Genomic DNA, 15017 nt, shown 5'->3' on the forward strand with positions numbered 1-15017 from the left:
CCCCCTCCCCCATGTTCGTTTGTGTTTTTTGTATTTTTAGTGTTTTTTTTAGTTTTTAGCCTGCGGGGGGGCACAGTTTTTAGGCTGGCACAAAACTTTCAGAGTGTCTTTAGAAGACTCTCCTGATAATACCACCCAGGTTTGGTGAAGTTTGGTTCTGGGGTCCAAAGTTATGGACTCTCAAAGGTGTAGCCCCCATCTCCTATTACCTCCCATTGCAAACAATGGGGGATCGGGCACCCCCTTTGAGAGTCCATAACTTTGGACCCCCTGAACCAAACCTCACCTAACTTGGGTGGTATCATCAGGAGAGTCACCTGAAAAATCCCTGAAATTTTGATGTTGCTAGCCTAAAAACTGTGCCCCCTGCAGGCCAAAACCTGAATAAAACACTTTAAAAATACCTCCAAAACCTGAAATTTTTGCGCCCCAGGCGCGCACCCAATGCAGCGCACACCCCCTGGCCCCCTTGTAGCTACACCTCTGATGTGGAAGCCTCTTGTTCGAAGTTTACACATCCACTGTCGCCTAGTAGCTCTGAGACCTCCATTTCCTACTTCCTGACATTCTCTGCTGTTAATGTTCCCAAGACTATATAAGTTTTATGCCCGAGTCCTCTGTTTCTGCCAGTTGTCCCTGCTGTTATGACCTCGTTCTCTTGCCAGGCTAACTTTGGGAACAGCAAGTGATAGGCGATGATATTTGCCCTGATATTTTTTCACCTGATTTTTGTGCAGCTTATTGAAGACCTGAGAAAGGAGCTAGAACACCTGCAGTTATATAAACTCGAGTGTGAACGGCCAGGTCGTGGGAGAAGCTCCTCCTCCAGTTTGAGTGAATTCAACGCGAAGGCCAGAGAAGTGGAAATGGAGCATGAAATTAAACGCCTAAAGCTGGTGAGGTGTGGTTGGGACTGGGATGGGAAAGGGGGGGCGGATATGGCCACAGGTCCCTGTGAGTAGCCCTGGTCATGTGTCATGGTCATCTCTGTAACTTCTCCAGAGATTTTGATTGGCGTAGAGAAATCAGAAAACATTTACACTTGGGGAAGTGTAGGAGCCCTTGAGGACGGCCAGAGTGGTATAGCAATGAAGAGCGGTAGACTCTAATCTGGAGATCCGGATTTCATTCCCCGGTCTCCGTATGAGAGGCGAACTCTTATTTAGTGAACTGGATTTGTTTCCCCACTCCTCCTCATGAAACCTGCTAGATGACCTTGGGCTAGTCACAGTTCTTTGGAACTCTCTCAACCCCACCTACCTCACAAGGTGTCTGTTGTGGGGAGAGTTGTAACCCCCTTCGAGACTCCTTACAGTGGAGAAAAGTGGGGTATAACTCTAAACTCTTGTTCAGAGCGGAGAGAGGGGCTTCCATCTCATTTGGCCTGCTAAAAGGCTTTCAGGTAGTGGCTGCTGGAGAACTGAAACAGGGTGCAGAGAAGTGCCGTTGCAAGAACTGAAAATGCACATGTTCAATTACCGTATATACTCGTGTATAAGTCGACCCGAATGTAAGTCACCTAATTTTACCACAAAAAACTGGGAAAACTTACTGACTCGAGTATAAGTCTAGAGTGGGAAATGCAGCAGCTACTGGTAAATTTCAAAAATAAAAATAGATAAGGTTGGGCGCTATTTGGGGGTCTCTGCCTCTGACCCCCCATCTCACCAATCCTAAGGTCTCTGCCACCGACCTCTCCACCCCACAGCTTGTCCAGCTCACCCAGGTCGACTGGCTGTCACCCGCCAAGAGCCAGGGGCTGGCTGCCGCCGAGAAGAAGGCAGAGGCAGAGAAAGCGGCTGAAAGGGGGGAGGCAGAGAAGAAGGCAGGAGAGAGCGAAGACAGGAGAGGGGGAATGCCACACAAGAATTAAGTGGGACCCTCACTCGCGTATAAGTCAAGGGGAGGAGCTTTTTCAGCACAAAAAATGTGCTGAAAAAGTAGACTTATATGTGAGTATATAAGGTATATAACTTTTACTATCAGCGCAAGTCTTCATTGCCAATCCCACAGCTGACTTCGGCATCCACACAACCACCTGAGGCTGAGGGCACGGGTGCACAAGCCAAAGATCCTCTTCAAGCTATGAGGTGTGAATCTGAAGATCATATTGACATTGGTACACATGATCACTACATTCAGTCATGGCAATTATATACTACTGGTTCACACAATGAGACTCCTAGTTCTCCTGAACCTTAGGTGACAGCAGGTAGCGGACTACATGATATTACCCTCAGAGTCCCACATGATTATGTGGCTGACTATAGTCTGTTTCAGAAAAAGACGTTAGTAGTTGTATATTCCTCGGCCATAGAACTCAACATGCCGGACCTTCTTTGTTGTAGAATGCTCCGCCTGGGTTTAATGCCTACCTAGTTCAGCCCCCCTCACCCCCCAAATCCGTTTGAAAGCAAAAATATATTTTGGCATTTAGTTTAATTATACAACATTGGCACCCAACTCAGTTACACATGTGTAAAAATGAATAACTCTCATATTTGTTCAGAACTATATTCTAATGCGGAAGCATACAATTTTGTCAACTACTGCAGTTCAATGGACTGTACTAACATCTTTTTCTGAGACAGAGAATAGTGCTATTGGATATGAATGGGACAAATTGGGGGAAAGTCTATCACTGGCTATTGAAAGGAGCAGCTACTGGCATAATCTGTGGCGTGTGATAGACAGCAAAAGAGAAGTCTTCCTCTTGGTGCCTTCCAAGAAGGGTTTCATGGTCTCGTAATATGCGCAGTTCCAGGTCTGATGATGTAGGCCAACAAATGGACAGATTAGATGTGCTCACCCCATGAGAATACTAGTGAGGCATGGATCCATAATCCTTAGGACTGAACTCAAATGCCTTAAGAGCCAATCATGGCATTCTTCATGTCATCGGAGCAAGGAGGTGCTTTGAGTAGATTAATTTAGGGGGACTTCACACTAGTCTTTTTCTCAGATACTTTGAAGTGTTTGCTTCTTCATTTATTCCCGAGAACCTGGATGATATTTCTCCATAGCAGTGGTTCTCAACCTGTGGGTCGGGACCCCTTTGGGGGTCGAACGACCCTTTCACAGGGGTCGCCTAAGAGACTCTGCATCAGTGTTCTCCATCTGTAAAATAGATAAATGTCAGGGTTGGGGGTCACCACAACATGAGGAACTGTATTAAAGGGTCACGGCATTAGGAAGGTTGAGAACCACTGCTCCATAGCTTTTGCCTTCTCTTTGCCTAGGTGTTCTCTCAGTTCTGAAAAGTCCTAGTTTGTAGCCATTCAAGGAGCTTGTGACCCAATTAGGGCATAGTAGTTTTCAGATGTGAACTCACATGGCAGTATTTCTATTATTGCTGGCACCAGATTTAGGGGCATAGCTAACAAAGGGTTTGGTGATGTGCAGTCCCACCTCTCTCTCTTGCTCTTCTACATTTCTGTGATATAGGCCCTTTCCGCACAGCAAATATAAAGAGGGTTGCAACCGGGATAAATTAATCCGGCGTGGCCCCAGGCTGTTCGCATGGCTGGCCATCCCATGGTCAGCAAGCAAATTGACTGGGGCGCGTGCCTTCACACAGAGGCGAGTCTTTTAAAAATTCACCTCCCACCAATGCATAGCTACACAGGCATGTACAAGTGAGCCCCCACAGCCATGCTGTCTCACGTTATGGCCAGTGCGCCTATGCAGATAGGCACCAGGGAAAAAGAGCCTCCCTGCCCAGCCGGTTGCTTGGTTGTGGCTGAAACCCAGGATTAAAAAAAAAGAACTGCAGATAGTGCGATTCTTGAATAACCCATTTTGGGGGAAATTGTCACGATATATTAAAAAGTGTAAAAGTTCATTAGAAAGTCATATTCTGAGTTAGCAGGAGTTTGCAAAACCCAGAGGACGGAGACAGTCAGTCTAGGAGCAAAAGTAGCAAAGATTAACCTTTAACATGATTGGTGAATTCAACTGTAATTCTAGACCAATGAGAGGCTGTTGCGTGGGCGGGGAAAAGTATCCCTAATGTATGCTTTGTATATGCTGAGATTGAGGTAGATATAGAGTCTGGGTTAAGTTCTGTGTGTGTTGAACTTTGTTATTGCTGAACAGTTCTGTGTAGCCTTATAGTCTTGTATAGAATAGACTTGTGTAACCTTGCAACTGCTAAAGTGAAAGCCTTCCTATGGAAAGAACATCTTGCGTGGAGAGTATTCTTTTCCAAGTGTGGTAGAAGGTTGCAGTGAGTGCAAGACGACTAAAGACTTCTCATCTTACCAGAGTGACTCCGCTGATAGAAATAACATGGAGCAGACTCGTGTTAGTGGTGGGAACCATGCGAAGTTCCCACCCACAACTTTTTTTTACTGTTGTCATCCTGGGTTTATTGGCCCGTGCAGAAAGAGCCATAGAGAAACTGATCTAAAAACCAGGGCAAGTCCTATTATATAGACCTGCCAAAAGCAGATAAAGGACTGCTGGATCGTGTCTTATTTTTGCCTGGGAGCTGCAGTAGAGCCTTGGAAGTTGAAGGAAAACCATTTCAAGTTCCCTCTTCAAAAATAAAATATGCAGTATTCATCCTGATTCCATCTCGGTGGGGCCTGATTCTCTGATATCATCACAGGCCCTCCCGCTCTCTCCCTCTCTTTTTGGCCTTTAGATCGGGCGCTGATTTTACTCAACGATTTTGATTAACTGGCAAACAACTTTTGTTGTTTAATTTTTATTTATGGTGTGTAACTGCTGCTTAAATTTTAATTGGTTAATAGGTTAAGTTTTATGTTGTGTGATTGCTGTTTGAATAACAGCCGTGTTGTGAGCCACCTCGAGTCTGATTTGGGTCATACATCCGAGGTTTGATACTCTGCTCCTGCTCCTCTTGCAATGTTGGCAACAGGAGCTGTTTAGATGGGAACTCTTATATGGTCAGTTGCTCAGCCGGTGGTAGTGGCTGCAGATGGTCAAGGATGGGGTGTGGAATGGATTTTTTTCCTTCAGACTGACTTGTGCAGTTAGCATAGGGCGTTTATACTTGTGCAGTTAGCATAGGCCGTTTCTGCACAGCCAATCACAGCGTTGTGCCACCGGTGTTGTTGACAACGCTGCATCAACGGAGCGTTCGCATGGGCAGGCGCTCCGTAGACTGGTAGCGTGTTGGCTGAACCCCGGCACCTCGCAAATGGCATTCTTCCCCCCCCCCAGAGTTTATGTCACAGGCATTTGGCACCCGGATTGGCCAGTGTGGGCCACCGTTGTGGGGGGCGGGCTCTGCGGCACTGATTCCTGCTGGGCGTGTCACACGACTGTGGCCACGGAGCGTCGTTGCTGAAAAATCTCGCCTGTTGAGCAACTTTCGATTACACCGTTTTGGCCCCGCTTGAGCGTTACCGCATTGCTGCAGCAATCAGCGCTGCGGCAACGGCCACAGGATTACCAGAAACATCTGTTGATGGTGATGATGATACTCCAAGCAAGCTGGCTGAGTTGTTCTTTGGTCATTGCAACTTAAAATGATCTCCTTTCTCATCTCTGACCCTTAACAGGAAAATCAGAAGCTTCGAGACCAGAACGATGACCTGAACGGGCAGATCCTCAGTCTCAGTCTTTATGAAGCCAAGAATCTCTTTGCAACCCAGACGAAAGCCCAGTCCCTGGCTGCTGAAATTGACTCTGCGTCCAGAGACGAGGTGAGATGCTTCGCTGCCGTCCCTTCCAACTCACAACCCGGGAGCATGCAATAAAGCCAAACAAAGGCCCCTTCCGCACACGCAAAATAATGCGTTTTCAAACCACTTTCACAACTGTTTGCAAGTGGATTTTGCTATTCCGCACAGCTTCAAAGAGCACTGAAAGCAGTTTGAAAGTGCATTATTTTGCATTTGCGGAATGAGCCAAAAACTTCAGTACCAGATGTCTGTACTCCCTGCAAAACCTGTAGCAATAGAACAACACTAAATGTATTGTCAAAGGTTTTCTTTTTAAAATGTATATGTATTGCTTATTACTTCACAAAATAATCATACCGGTACATACTCTAATGTATACAGTAAATGAAACCTCAAAATTAATAGATTGTCCTATACACAATAACTCCTATATTACACTCATACCATAATCGTTGGGGAAAAAAAAAAGAAAGAAGAGAGAAAACAAAAAATCCAAAGATAGAAGTAAGCTAAACAAACCTACATGAATTATCTACGTAGCATTTCTATCACAAACACTAATAACTAAACAACAGTTTTATCATGCATATATCACACAAAACATATAACATTTACCTCCTCTAAAAGACTTCCCTCAAGAACCGTATAAATTCTTTCCAATCATTCACAAACAACAAACTTAGTTTTAAAGTTACTCCTCTATATTCTAATTTCCACTTTATTATTTAAAAAGATATTCCTGTAACAATTTATGAATTATGTCTATTTTCAATATTGTCGAAGGTTTTCACAGCCAGCACCATCTGGCTGTTGTGGGTTTCCCAGGCTGTGCAGCCGTGGTCTGGTAGTTTTTGCTCCTAACGTTTTGCCCATATCTATGGCTGGCATCTTCAGAGGCCTCTTATGGAGGGAAATACATCTTACCATGGCATGGCTCTGAAGATGCCAGCCATAGGCTCAGGCGAAACATCAGGAGCATTAAGGCCACCAAGCGTGTGGATCACGGACAACACTGGCCATTAAAGCCACCCCCCTGGATCACGGACAGTCTTCACCACATAGGTATGCTGGACAATGGCCCGGGACCCCCACAAACATTGGGCCACCATGCTAATCTGTGTATGTTGTGACTTGCTGTCACTAAATAAATAAATGCCATACTATGAACTAGAAATATTTGCTTTTGGAAAATGCATATTTAGCATGTGTTTTCCTAAAGTTCATGAATGATATTAACATTAAATGTTTCTAACAACAAGCGGGCATTGGCATTCGCCTCTAATTTAGTATGGATGTGTACGTAGGAGCAGCAGTGGCGTAGTGGTTAAGAGCAGGTGTTCTCTAATCTGGAGGAACGGGGTTTGATTCCCCCACTCTGCTGCTTGAGCTGTGGAGGCTTATCTGGGGAATTCAGATTAGCCTGTGCACTCCCACACAAGCCAGCTGGGTGACCTTGGGCTAGTCACAGTTCTTCAGAGCTGTCTCAGCCCCACCTACCTCACAGGGTGTTTGTTGTGAGGGGGGAAGGGCAAGGAGATTGTAAGCCCCTTTGAGTCTCCTACAGGAGAGAAAGGGGGGATATAAATCCAAACTCTTCTTCTTCTTCTCTTCTTCACTCACTACCTAACAGGTCAGGGTAAACGTCACTTCAGCTCACTTGAGAGTTAATAGCAATGATACACTGCTTTGCTCGGGGGCCTGTAATGCTGTTAGTACAGCCACGATCCCTGCAATGCGTCAGCAGCCCTCACCCCATGCAAGGCATCTAGCGTGTTGAGCCAGGGAGTGGCCCTCACTGCTAGTGAGTGAGCTGGCTGCTTCCTCTACCCACGAGCTGCTGCTCTGTCCTGCGAGCAAATTGGCTACCCAAGAGAGATGCCACTGCCAGCAAGTGACTCAGCTGCCCCAAGAGCCCGTTGACAGCTACCTATTTTCCCGCCTTCCCCTATGTGGAAGGGAGCAAAGCCATTTCCATGGCTAGTTTAGCCTCCTGGTCCACCTCCACACTTATCAACGTTAAGATTTGTAGCAGGCACAACGTAACCCACCAGAAATGGGCAGGCAGTCCCCTGCTTACCTACAATTTATTCCAAACCCTATGCCAGTGTTGGCGAACCTATGGCACGTGTGCCAGAGGTGGCACTCAGAGCCCTCTCTGTGGGCGCACACACACAGAGTTCATCATGTGGGGGGCAGAAAATGCCCCCCCACACACACACATCTAGGCTTGTCTGGGCTGCTGAGCATGACATGCGCGCTCGCGGCGTGCAGGGAGGACTCAACTAGCGGGCCCGGTGCCTTTGCTCCAGGTGGCTGCTGCCCGAAGTGGGGGCAGAGGCAGAGGAGGTGGAGATGCTGGAGAGGTGCAGAGCGGAGCGAACCGTTTTTTCTAAACTAAAACCTCAGTGTTCAGGTTAAATTGCTGTGTTGGCACTTTGCGATAAATAAGTGGGTTGCACTTTGGGCACTCGGTCTCGAAAAGGTTCGCTATCACTGCCCTATGCTATAACACTGAGCTATGTTACATCATGTTTGTGTCATTCAGAGGTCCCTTCCACACTTGCAGAATAATGCACTTTCAATTCACTTTCAACAATTGTTTGCAGTGGATTTTGCTATTCTGCACAGTAAAATCCAGCTGCAAAGTTCATTGGAAGAGGGGTTGAAAGTGCATCATTCTGCATGTGTGGAAGGGGCCAGAGTCTTTCAATGAAGCCTGCCTCTCTTAGAAGGTTGAAGTATTGTACATACAGTGGAACCTCGGTTTTCATTGCCTTCGGTTTTCATCTGTTCCGGTTTTCATCGATTTTTTCAGTGAAAAATTTGTCTCAGTTTTCATCGATTTGCAGTAAGGTGCAGGGGTTTGTGGAGAAAAATCACCTGGACAAAGCTGTTGCAGGCTGTGTCTGCAACTTGTTTAATGACAATGTCTTGCCCCATTTCAGACAAATCTGAACGAGGCATCAGAAACAGACCTCTTGGGACAGCTTTCTGGTGCGACATTGGTCCACCGGCTCTGAAGCTGGTCCTAGTGTTATTGTTTGTTCCTGTTTTCAGCATTAAGCACTATGTTTATTCAGCAAAAATGTGGTTTTGGTATGTTTTTTGGAGTACCTAGAACAGATTAATTGGATTTACATTAATTCAGTTTTCATTGATTACCAATGAAAACCGAGGTTCCACTGTATATATAAAAATTAGAAGCTCTGAAAGGATCTATGTTTCAGTTATGTTATTCAAGTGAGAATGTAATTTAATATTTAGGGAGCTTATAGAAAGGAGCTATTGCATGGAGACAGGAAACCAGAGCGGAAGATTCACAAAGTTTCTAAGGCTTATGAATATCCAAAATCTCCAAAAGTACAGTGCAGTGGGAGATGGACTGAGGTGGGTAATAAATGAGTAGGTTTAGGTTTGTTTAGTTGACTAATAAGTACTGGATTTCTTTCAGTATATTGAAATGTTTCAAGTTTTCTGAAGATGTGCCCTCCTTCTGAAGTGGCTGTATTTGCTTGGAGATACCGTTAGCTCCGGGTTCCTTCGTTTATTCTATTTAGCCTCTTCGTGCATATATCATGTCAGACTCTGGCAGGCATCTTCTCCCACTCGCCCAAACCAATTCATCTTTAACGCTACTGGGCTTATTTCCAGGATGGAGAGCCAGCGTGGTATAGTGGTTAAGAGCAGGTGGATTCTAATCTGGAGAACCAAGTTTGATTTCCCCACTCCTCCACATGAGTGGCAGAGGCTTATCTGGCAAACTAGATGTGTTTCCGCACTCCTGCATTCCTGCTGGGTGACCTTGGGCTAGTCACAGTTCTTCGGAGCTCTCTCAACCCCTCCTACCAACCAAGGTGTCTGTTGTGGGGAGAGGAAGGGAAGGAGGTTGTAAGCCACCTTGAGTCTCCTTACAGGAGAGAAAGGTGGGATATAAATCCAAACTCTTCTTCTTGTCTGCCTCCAACCACACAGGTCATTGTAGGAATAAAATGGAGAAATTACTACCTTTATGCTATGTGAATTCTTAGGAGGAAGGACAGAATAAAAAATATGGAATAAGCACCAGAGTACAGATCTCCCATAAATTTTGTCGTTATCTTACTTGGAGAAAAATGTCCCTTGGTTTCTCGGTATTGCTTTTTGCAACTAGTATTACAATTATTATTACATCACATTTATACCCCGTCTCTTTCAGGAAGACTCAAGGCAGCTTGACACACCAAATAAATAATCTAATCTCCCAGTGCCTTACAGACTTTTCACTTACCATACTTTACTGGCAGGGGCTGATGGGAATTGTAGTCCATGAACATCTGGAGCACCATAGGTTGGCCACCCCTGAACTATCTGCTTGAGATGGCCATTGGCCATGCTGGCAGGGGCTGATGAGAATTTTAGTCCATGAACATCTGGAGCACCGTAGGTTGGCCACCCCTGATCTATCAGCTCGAGATGGCCATTGGCCATGCTGGCAGGGGCTGCTGGGAATTTTAGTTCATGAACATCTGGAGCACTGTAGGTTGGCCACCCCTGATCTATCAGCTCGACATGGCCATTGGCCATGCTGGCAGGGGCTGATAGGAATTGTAGTCCATGAACATCTGGAGCACCATAGGTTGGCCACCCCTGATCTATCTGCTTGAGATGGCCATTGGCCATGCTGGCAGGGGCTGCTGGGAATTTTAGTCCATGAACATCTGGAGCACTGTAGGTTGGCCAACCCTGAACTATCTGCTTGAAATGGCCATTGGCCATGCTGTCAGGGGCTGATGGGAATTTTAGTCCATGAACATCTGGAGCACCGTAGGTTGACCACCCCTGATCTATCAGCTTGAGATGACCATTGGACATGCTGGCAGGGGCTGATGAGAATTTTAGTCCATGAACATCTGGAGCACCATAGGTTGGCCACCCCTGATCTATCAGCTTGAGATGGCCATTGGCCATGCTGGCGGTGGCTGATGGGAATTTTAGTCCATGAACATCTGGAACACCATAGGTTGGCCACCCCTGATCTATCAGCTTGAGATGGCCATTGGCCATGCTGGCGGTGGCTGATGGGAATTTTAGTCCATGAACATCTGGAACACCATAGGTTGGCCACCCCTATGATAGATAGTGCTGCAGCCCTGGCTTGAAGACATTCAGCAGCTTCCTGAGAAGTGTCCACTGGGTTGAGGGGATCAAGTGAATGGACTCCAAATGTGCATTGTAGGGGGAGTGAATAGGAGCTAAGAGAGTGTTTAGAAGAGAACGGCTGGCACAGCCCCTGTCTCGCCTCAGGTGATGCCCTCAAATATGTGGGCGTGTTGGGAGTAGAGGAGTTAAATGCAGAGGGGCAGAGACCCTGGCCCTTTCTGAATAAGCCCCTGAAAAGGTTTTCAAAATGTCCCCGTCCCCACCCCATTTGTCCACATTCACCTCCTCGAAAACACTTCCTGGCCGCCATTTTGTAGTCATTCCAGTTTTGTTTGTTTGTTTTTACTTCTTAAATTTGTAGCTACAAAACTTTAAAGTCCTGTGCTGAGATTCTCTAGGGCCGTGGTGGTGAACCTTTGGCACTCCAGATGTTATGGACTACAATTCCCATCAGCCCCTGCCAGCATGGTGCTGGCAGGGGCTGATGGGAATTGTAGTCCATAACATCTGGAGTGCCAAAGGTTCATCACCACTGCTCTAGGGGTCCTGTTTGTGTAGCTACTTAGACATGTCCCCACACCTCAAAAAACAGAAGGAAATGCAGCATGTGACAGCTAGCGCAAGCACACAAAATGGCACCAGGGACCTCAGAGCGGCATGGGACACATTTTAAAGAGATCACACAGCAAGCGAAAACATTTCCAAAACACTTTTTAAAAAAAGAATCACTGGGGAACAGCATGCAAATGAGACATTTTCAGGCAGGAGCAGCAGTGGTGTAGGAGGTTAAGAGCTCGTGTATCTAATCTGGAGGAACCGGGTTTGATTCCCAGCTCTGCCGCCTGAGCTGTGGAGGCTTATCTGCGGAATTCAGATTAGCCTGTGCACTCCCACACACGCCAGCTGGGTGACCTTGGGCTAGTCACAGCTTTTCGGAGCTCTCTCAGCCCCACCTACCTCACAGGGTGTTTGTTGTGAGGGGGGAAGGGCAAGGAGATTGTCAGCCCCTTTGAGTCTCCTGCAGGAGAAAAAGGGGGGGGGGATATAAATCCAAACTCTTCTTCTTCTTCTTCTTTTGGCCTAAAAACCATGCGGAATTCCATGAAGCAAACGTTTTATGTTGTGCCGAAAGGGCCTAGAAATCTCCCTTGCCTTTGCCACCTCAGAAATGTTTGCAGAGCGGTTGTGCCACCTTGCAGCAAACGTGTTTGTGATTGCCTTTTCTTCTTTCAGCTCATGGAAGCCCTCAAAGAACAAGAGGAGATAAACTACCGATTACGCCAATACATGGACAAGATCATCCTAGCCATTCTAGACCATAACCCATCCATCCTGGAAATAAAAAACTGAAGACGGGGGACCAGACAGGAAATAAGCAGAGACTTGAACCTCTTGAAAGGCCGCGGGATCCAAACATCACCTTGCTATTGTAAATGGGTTTATAAATATATATATATCATATATATATATTATATAATTTCTGTGGATACACAGGACGTGTTTATATGAGGTTTGGTCCACTTGGTCTGTGAATCCCAATTTGGCTTGGTCTGTTTCTCATGCACTTTCACGGCAGGGGAAATACTGTTACTGGATTGTAATGGCATAACAGCGTAACTGATTTTTGCACTGCTTTAGATACCGGGCAGAATGGACACTACCTCTAGCTATAAGTATGAAAGTCGACGGAAAACTGTTTAGTGCCAATCCTCTTTTTCACCTCACAACAATGCTGAATTTTCTCCTTTGGTCCCACCTCATCCCTCAGATGTGTTACGTATCCGGGTTTAATTCTCTGGTGCTCATCACGTTGCGTTGTAGGGGGTTTTACGCCGGAGCTGTGTTGCTGAATCTAACAGGATGGAAAGCCCCACCTGCTCCTTCTAAAAGAAGGGGAAATGTTATTTCTGAGGACTTTTTCAGCCTTTCTGTCCCCATTTCCCCACACCCTCTCCCCTTCAGCAGAAAATATTTTTCATGGTGAACAGAACTGCTTATCTTTAAGAATCGTTGGCAGTTTGTGGTTCCTCGTATGGTGTGTTAATATGCATATGCTGATCTTCTCCCGGGTCTTGCAGCTGAAAGATTTGCTCTCTGTACTTTGTGTTTACGACTGGCCACAAAAGAGTTCCAGAGTTCAGGTTTTTAACTGTGTCAGGCAACATAGGCAGGTTCTCTCTGCCTACAGGAAACTCTTTCCGCTGCGTTGATCAGCTTGGGCCCTCCATTTGAAATGCGGAATCGCCATGGAGGACTACACAGCTGAAAGGTCTCCGTTGTAGTGACTCTGTGCTGCCTTTTTAACCAACTCCGATTGGCCGATGAAGCCTTTTTACATCATGGCTTGTCAGTATTTCCCCCAATCTTTGGCGAATGGGACAAAGTCCTTGAGGCACAGTTTTTAATGAAGGCAAAGTGGCACTCCTCCGCCTGCCTCTTAACTTAGCTCTTGACTTAGCTCGTAGTCGGAAGCTTCCAGGTGGTTAGTACATGTTCACGTTACAGAAATCACTCGAGAGCTCAGGGTTTGGGTTTTGTGAATGTGATTTGGGGTTTGGGGTTGGTGTATGCAAGGTGACCAGACGTCCTGCTTTTGGCAGGACAGTCCCGCCTTAAACCAATTTGTCCCGCGTCCCGTGGGGTTTTTTTACTGTCCCGATTTTTGGAAGGCTGTGACAGGGCGGGAAACGGGAGCGCCCCAAAAGGCAGTGCGCTCCTGTGGCCGCGCACGTGTGCGCGCGTGCCTGCCTGCCCTGGTCCCGGTTTTAAAAGGTGACAATCTGGTCACCTTAGGTGTATGTGATTCATAGGGTACATGTATCACTGAATAGTTGGTCTGGAGCTGATTGCTTGAGGAAAAATCTGGAGCTTTCACCCATACCAATTTGTACAATCCTCAATATTGCTGAGAAGCCCACTGTTGACTGTGCCATCTGAGAAAACCAGTTACCATTCTTTTTTTTCTCTCTCTTTTTCATTTTTTTTCCAATTTAGCTGCTCTCTTACAGCACAGTCCATTTAGTTTTGTTTTTAAACCCACTCGCTGGGAGTTTCCTTTATCCATCACTCAGGCAAACTCTAGAAAAACTGGTGGGGAAAAGGAGCTTACTGGGTTAATTGCTGCGGAGAACAATTTCTTGACTTTTTCAGTTCAGGAAGACCTTCTAAGGGCCATTCCCGTGCATGTCTCGTTTTCCTGCATGGGAAGTACTTTTGTATAGGAAATAGCATGCGGTCTGCCATGGAACCTTTGTATGGATATTTGCACATATGTACGTGAGTGTATGATAATTAAACACGATGAATGATTTGCATGTGGGGCTCATGCTATTCCCTACACTAGAGTGTTTCACATGCAGAAAATGCATAATGTGTAATGCAGCTGTAAATCTTAAGGACACCAGCATCTGCGAACAAGGGCTGTATTCTTTTTTCCAACCTAGCCGAGCGTGGCTGCAGTTCCAAGTTAAAAGATACCTTGTTTTTAAACACCCACTAAGCTAATTGTATCATTAATCCTAAAGCGAGGAACTGTAGCTGCCAAAAATAAATCACAAGATGAACTATGTTGGTATTAATCATTTTGATCTCTTATTCTACATGCTAAAAAGACATTTTAAAAAAATTATGTTCCCTTTTCACCTATCAACATATTAGATACAGTACCATTTCAGCAAATGTATTTTGCAGAAGTATTCCCATTTTCCCTTTTGATTTCTAAGTATGAAGATGATTCTGTGAGAATCCTTGTAGAATTATTCTATAGCAGTGGTGGCGAACCTTTGGCACTTCAGATGTTATGGACTACAATTCCCATCAGCCCCTTCCAGCATGGCCAAATTGGCCATGCTGGCAAGGGCTGATGGGAATTGTAGTCCATAACATCTGGAGTGCCAAAGGTTCGCCACCACGGTTCTATAGTCTATAATTTCACTTTCAGATGAACCTGCCCTTTCTGCTCACAGCTGTCTTATCGCAAACATGCCACTTCAGTTTACTTGGGGAAGAGGTGAGAATCGCCTCCCTGCAAACTCTTCCTTTCTTAAATGCAGAAGTAGTTAGAATTGAGCTATCTAGCTATAGACATTTCATATAAGCACAGTTGTTACTGAGCACACATGAAACCCGATGCTTTTTCTTCCTTTTTGTAAAGAAAAGTTTGGAAATAGATTGGCTGTCTTCACAAAAGGCTCAAGATTCAGGCTGAACTTTTGGACAATTGGCAGA

At 45.8% G+C, this 15017-nt stretch overlaps 1 protein-coding gene across 2 annotated transcripts in view; it reads left to right on the forward strand.

Annotated features, from left to right (window-relative positions):
- Nucleotides 1-14364, forward strand: part of RAB11FIP4 (RAB11 family interacting protein 4) — a 336747-nt gene extending 322383 nt beyond the window's left edge. For both annotated transcript variants that reach the window (XM_048491005.1, XM_048491006.1), the window contains 3 exons: nucleotides 738-896; nucleotides 5529-5672; nucleotides 12024-14364. In XM_048491005.1, the coding sequence (XP_048346962.1) occupies nucleotides 738-896; nucleotides 5529-5672; nucleotides 12024-12140 (420 nt within the window). In that variant the 3' untranslated portion in view covers nucleotides 12141-14364. The remainder of the gene's footprint in view (nucleotides 1-737; nucleotides 897-5528; nucleotides 5673-12023) is intronic.
- The last annotated feature ends 653 nt before the right edge of the window (nucleotides 14365-15017 follow it).

This window comes from Sphaerodactylus townsendi, linkage group LG03, assembly GCF_021028975.2.
Source record: "Sphaerodactylus townsendi isolate TG3544 linkage group LG03, MPM_Stown_v2.3, whole genome shotgun sequence".
NCBI lineage: Eukaryota > Metazoa > Chordata > Lepidosauria > Squamata > Sphaerodactylidae > Sphaerodactylus > Sphaerodactylus townsendi.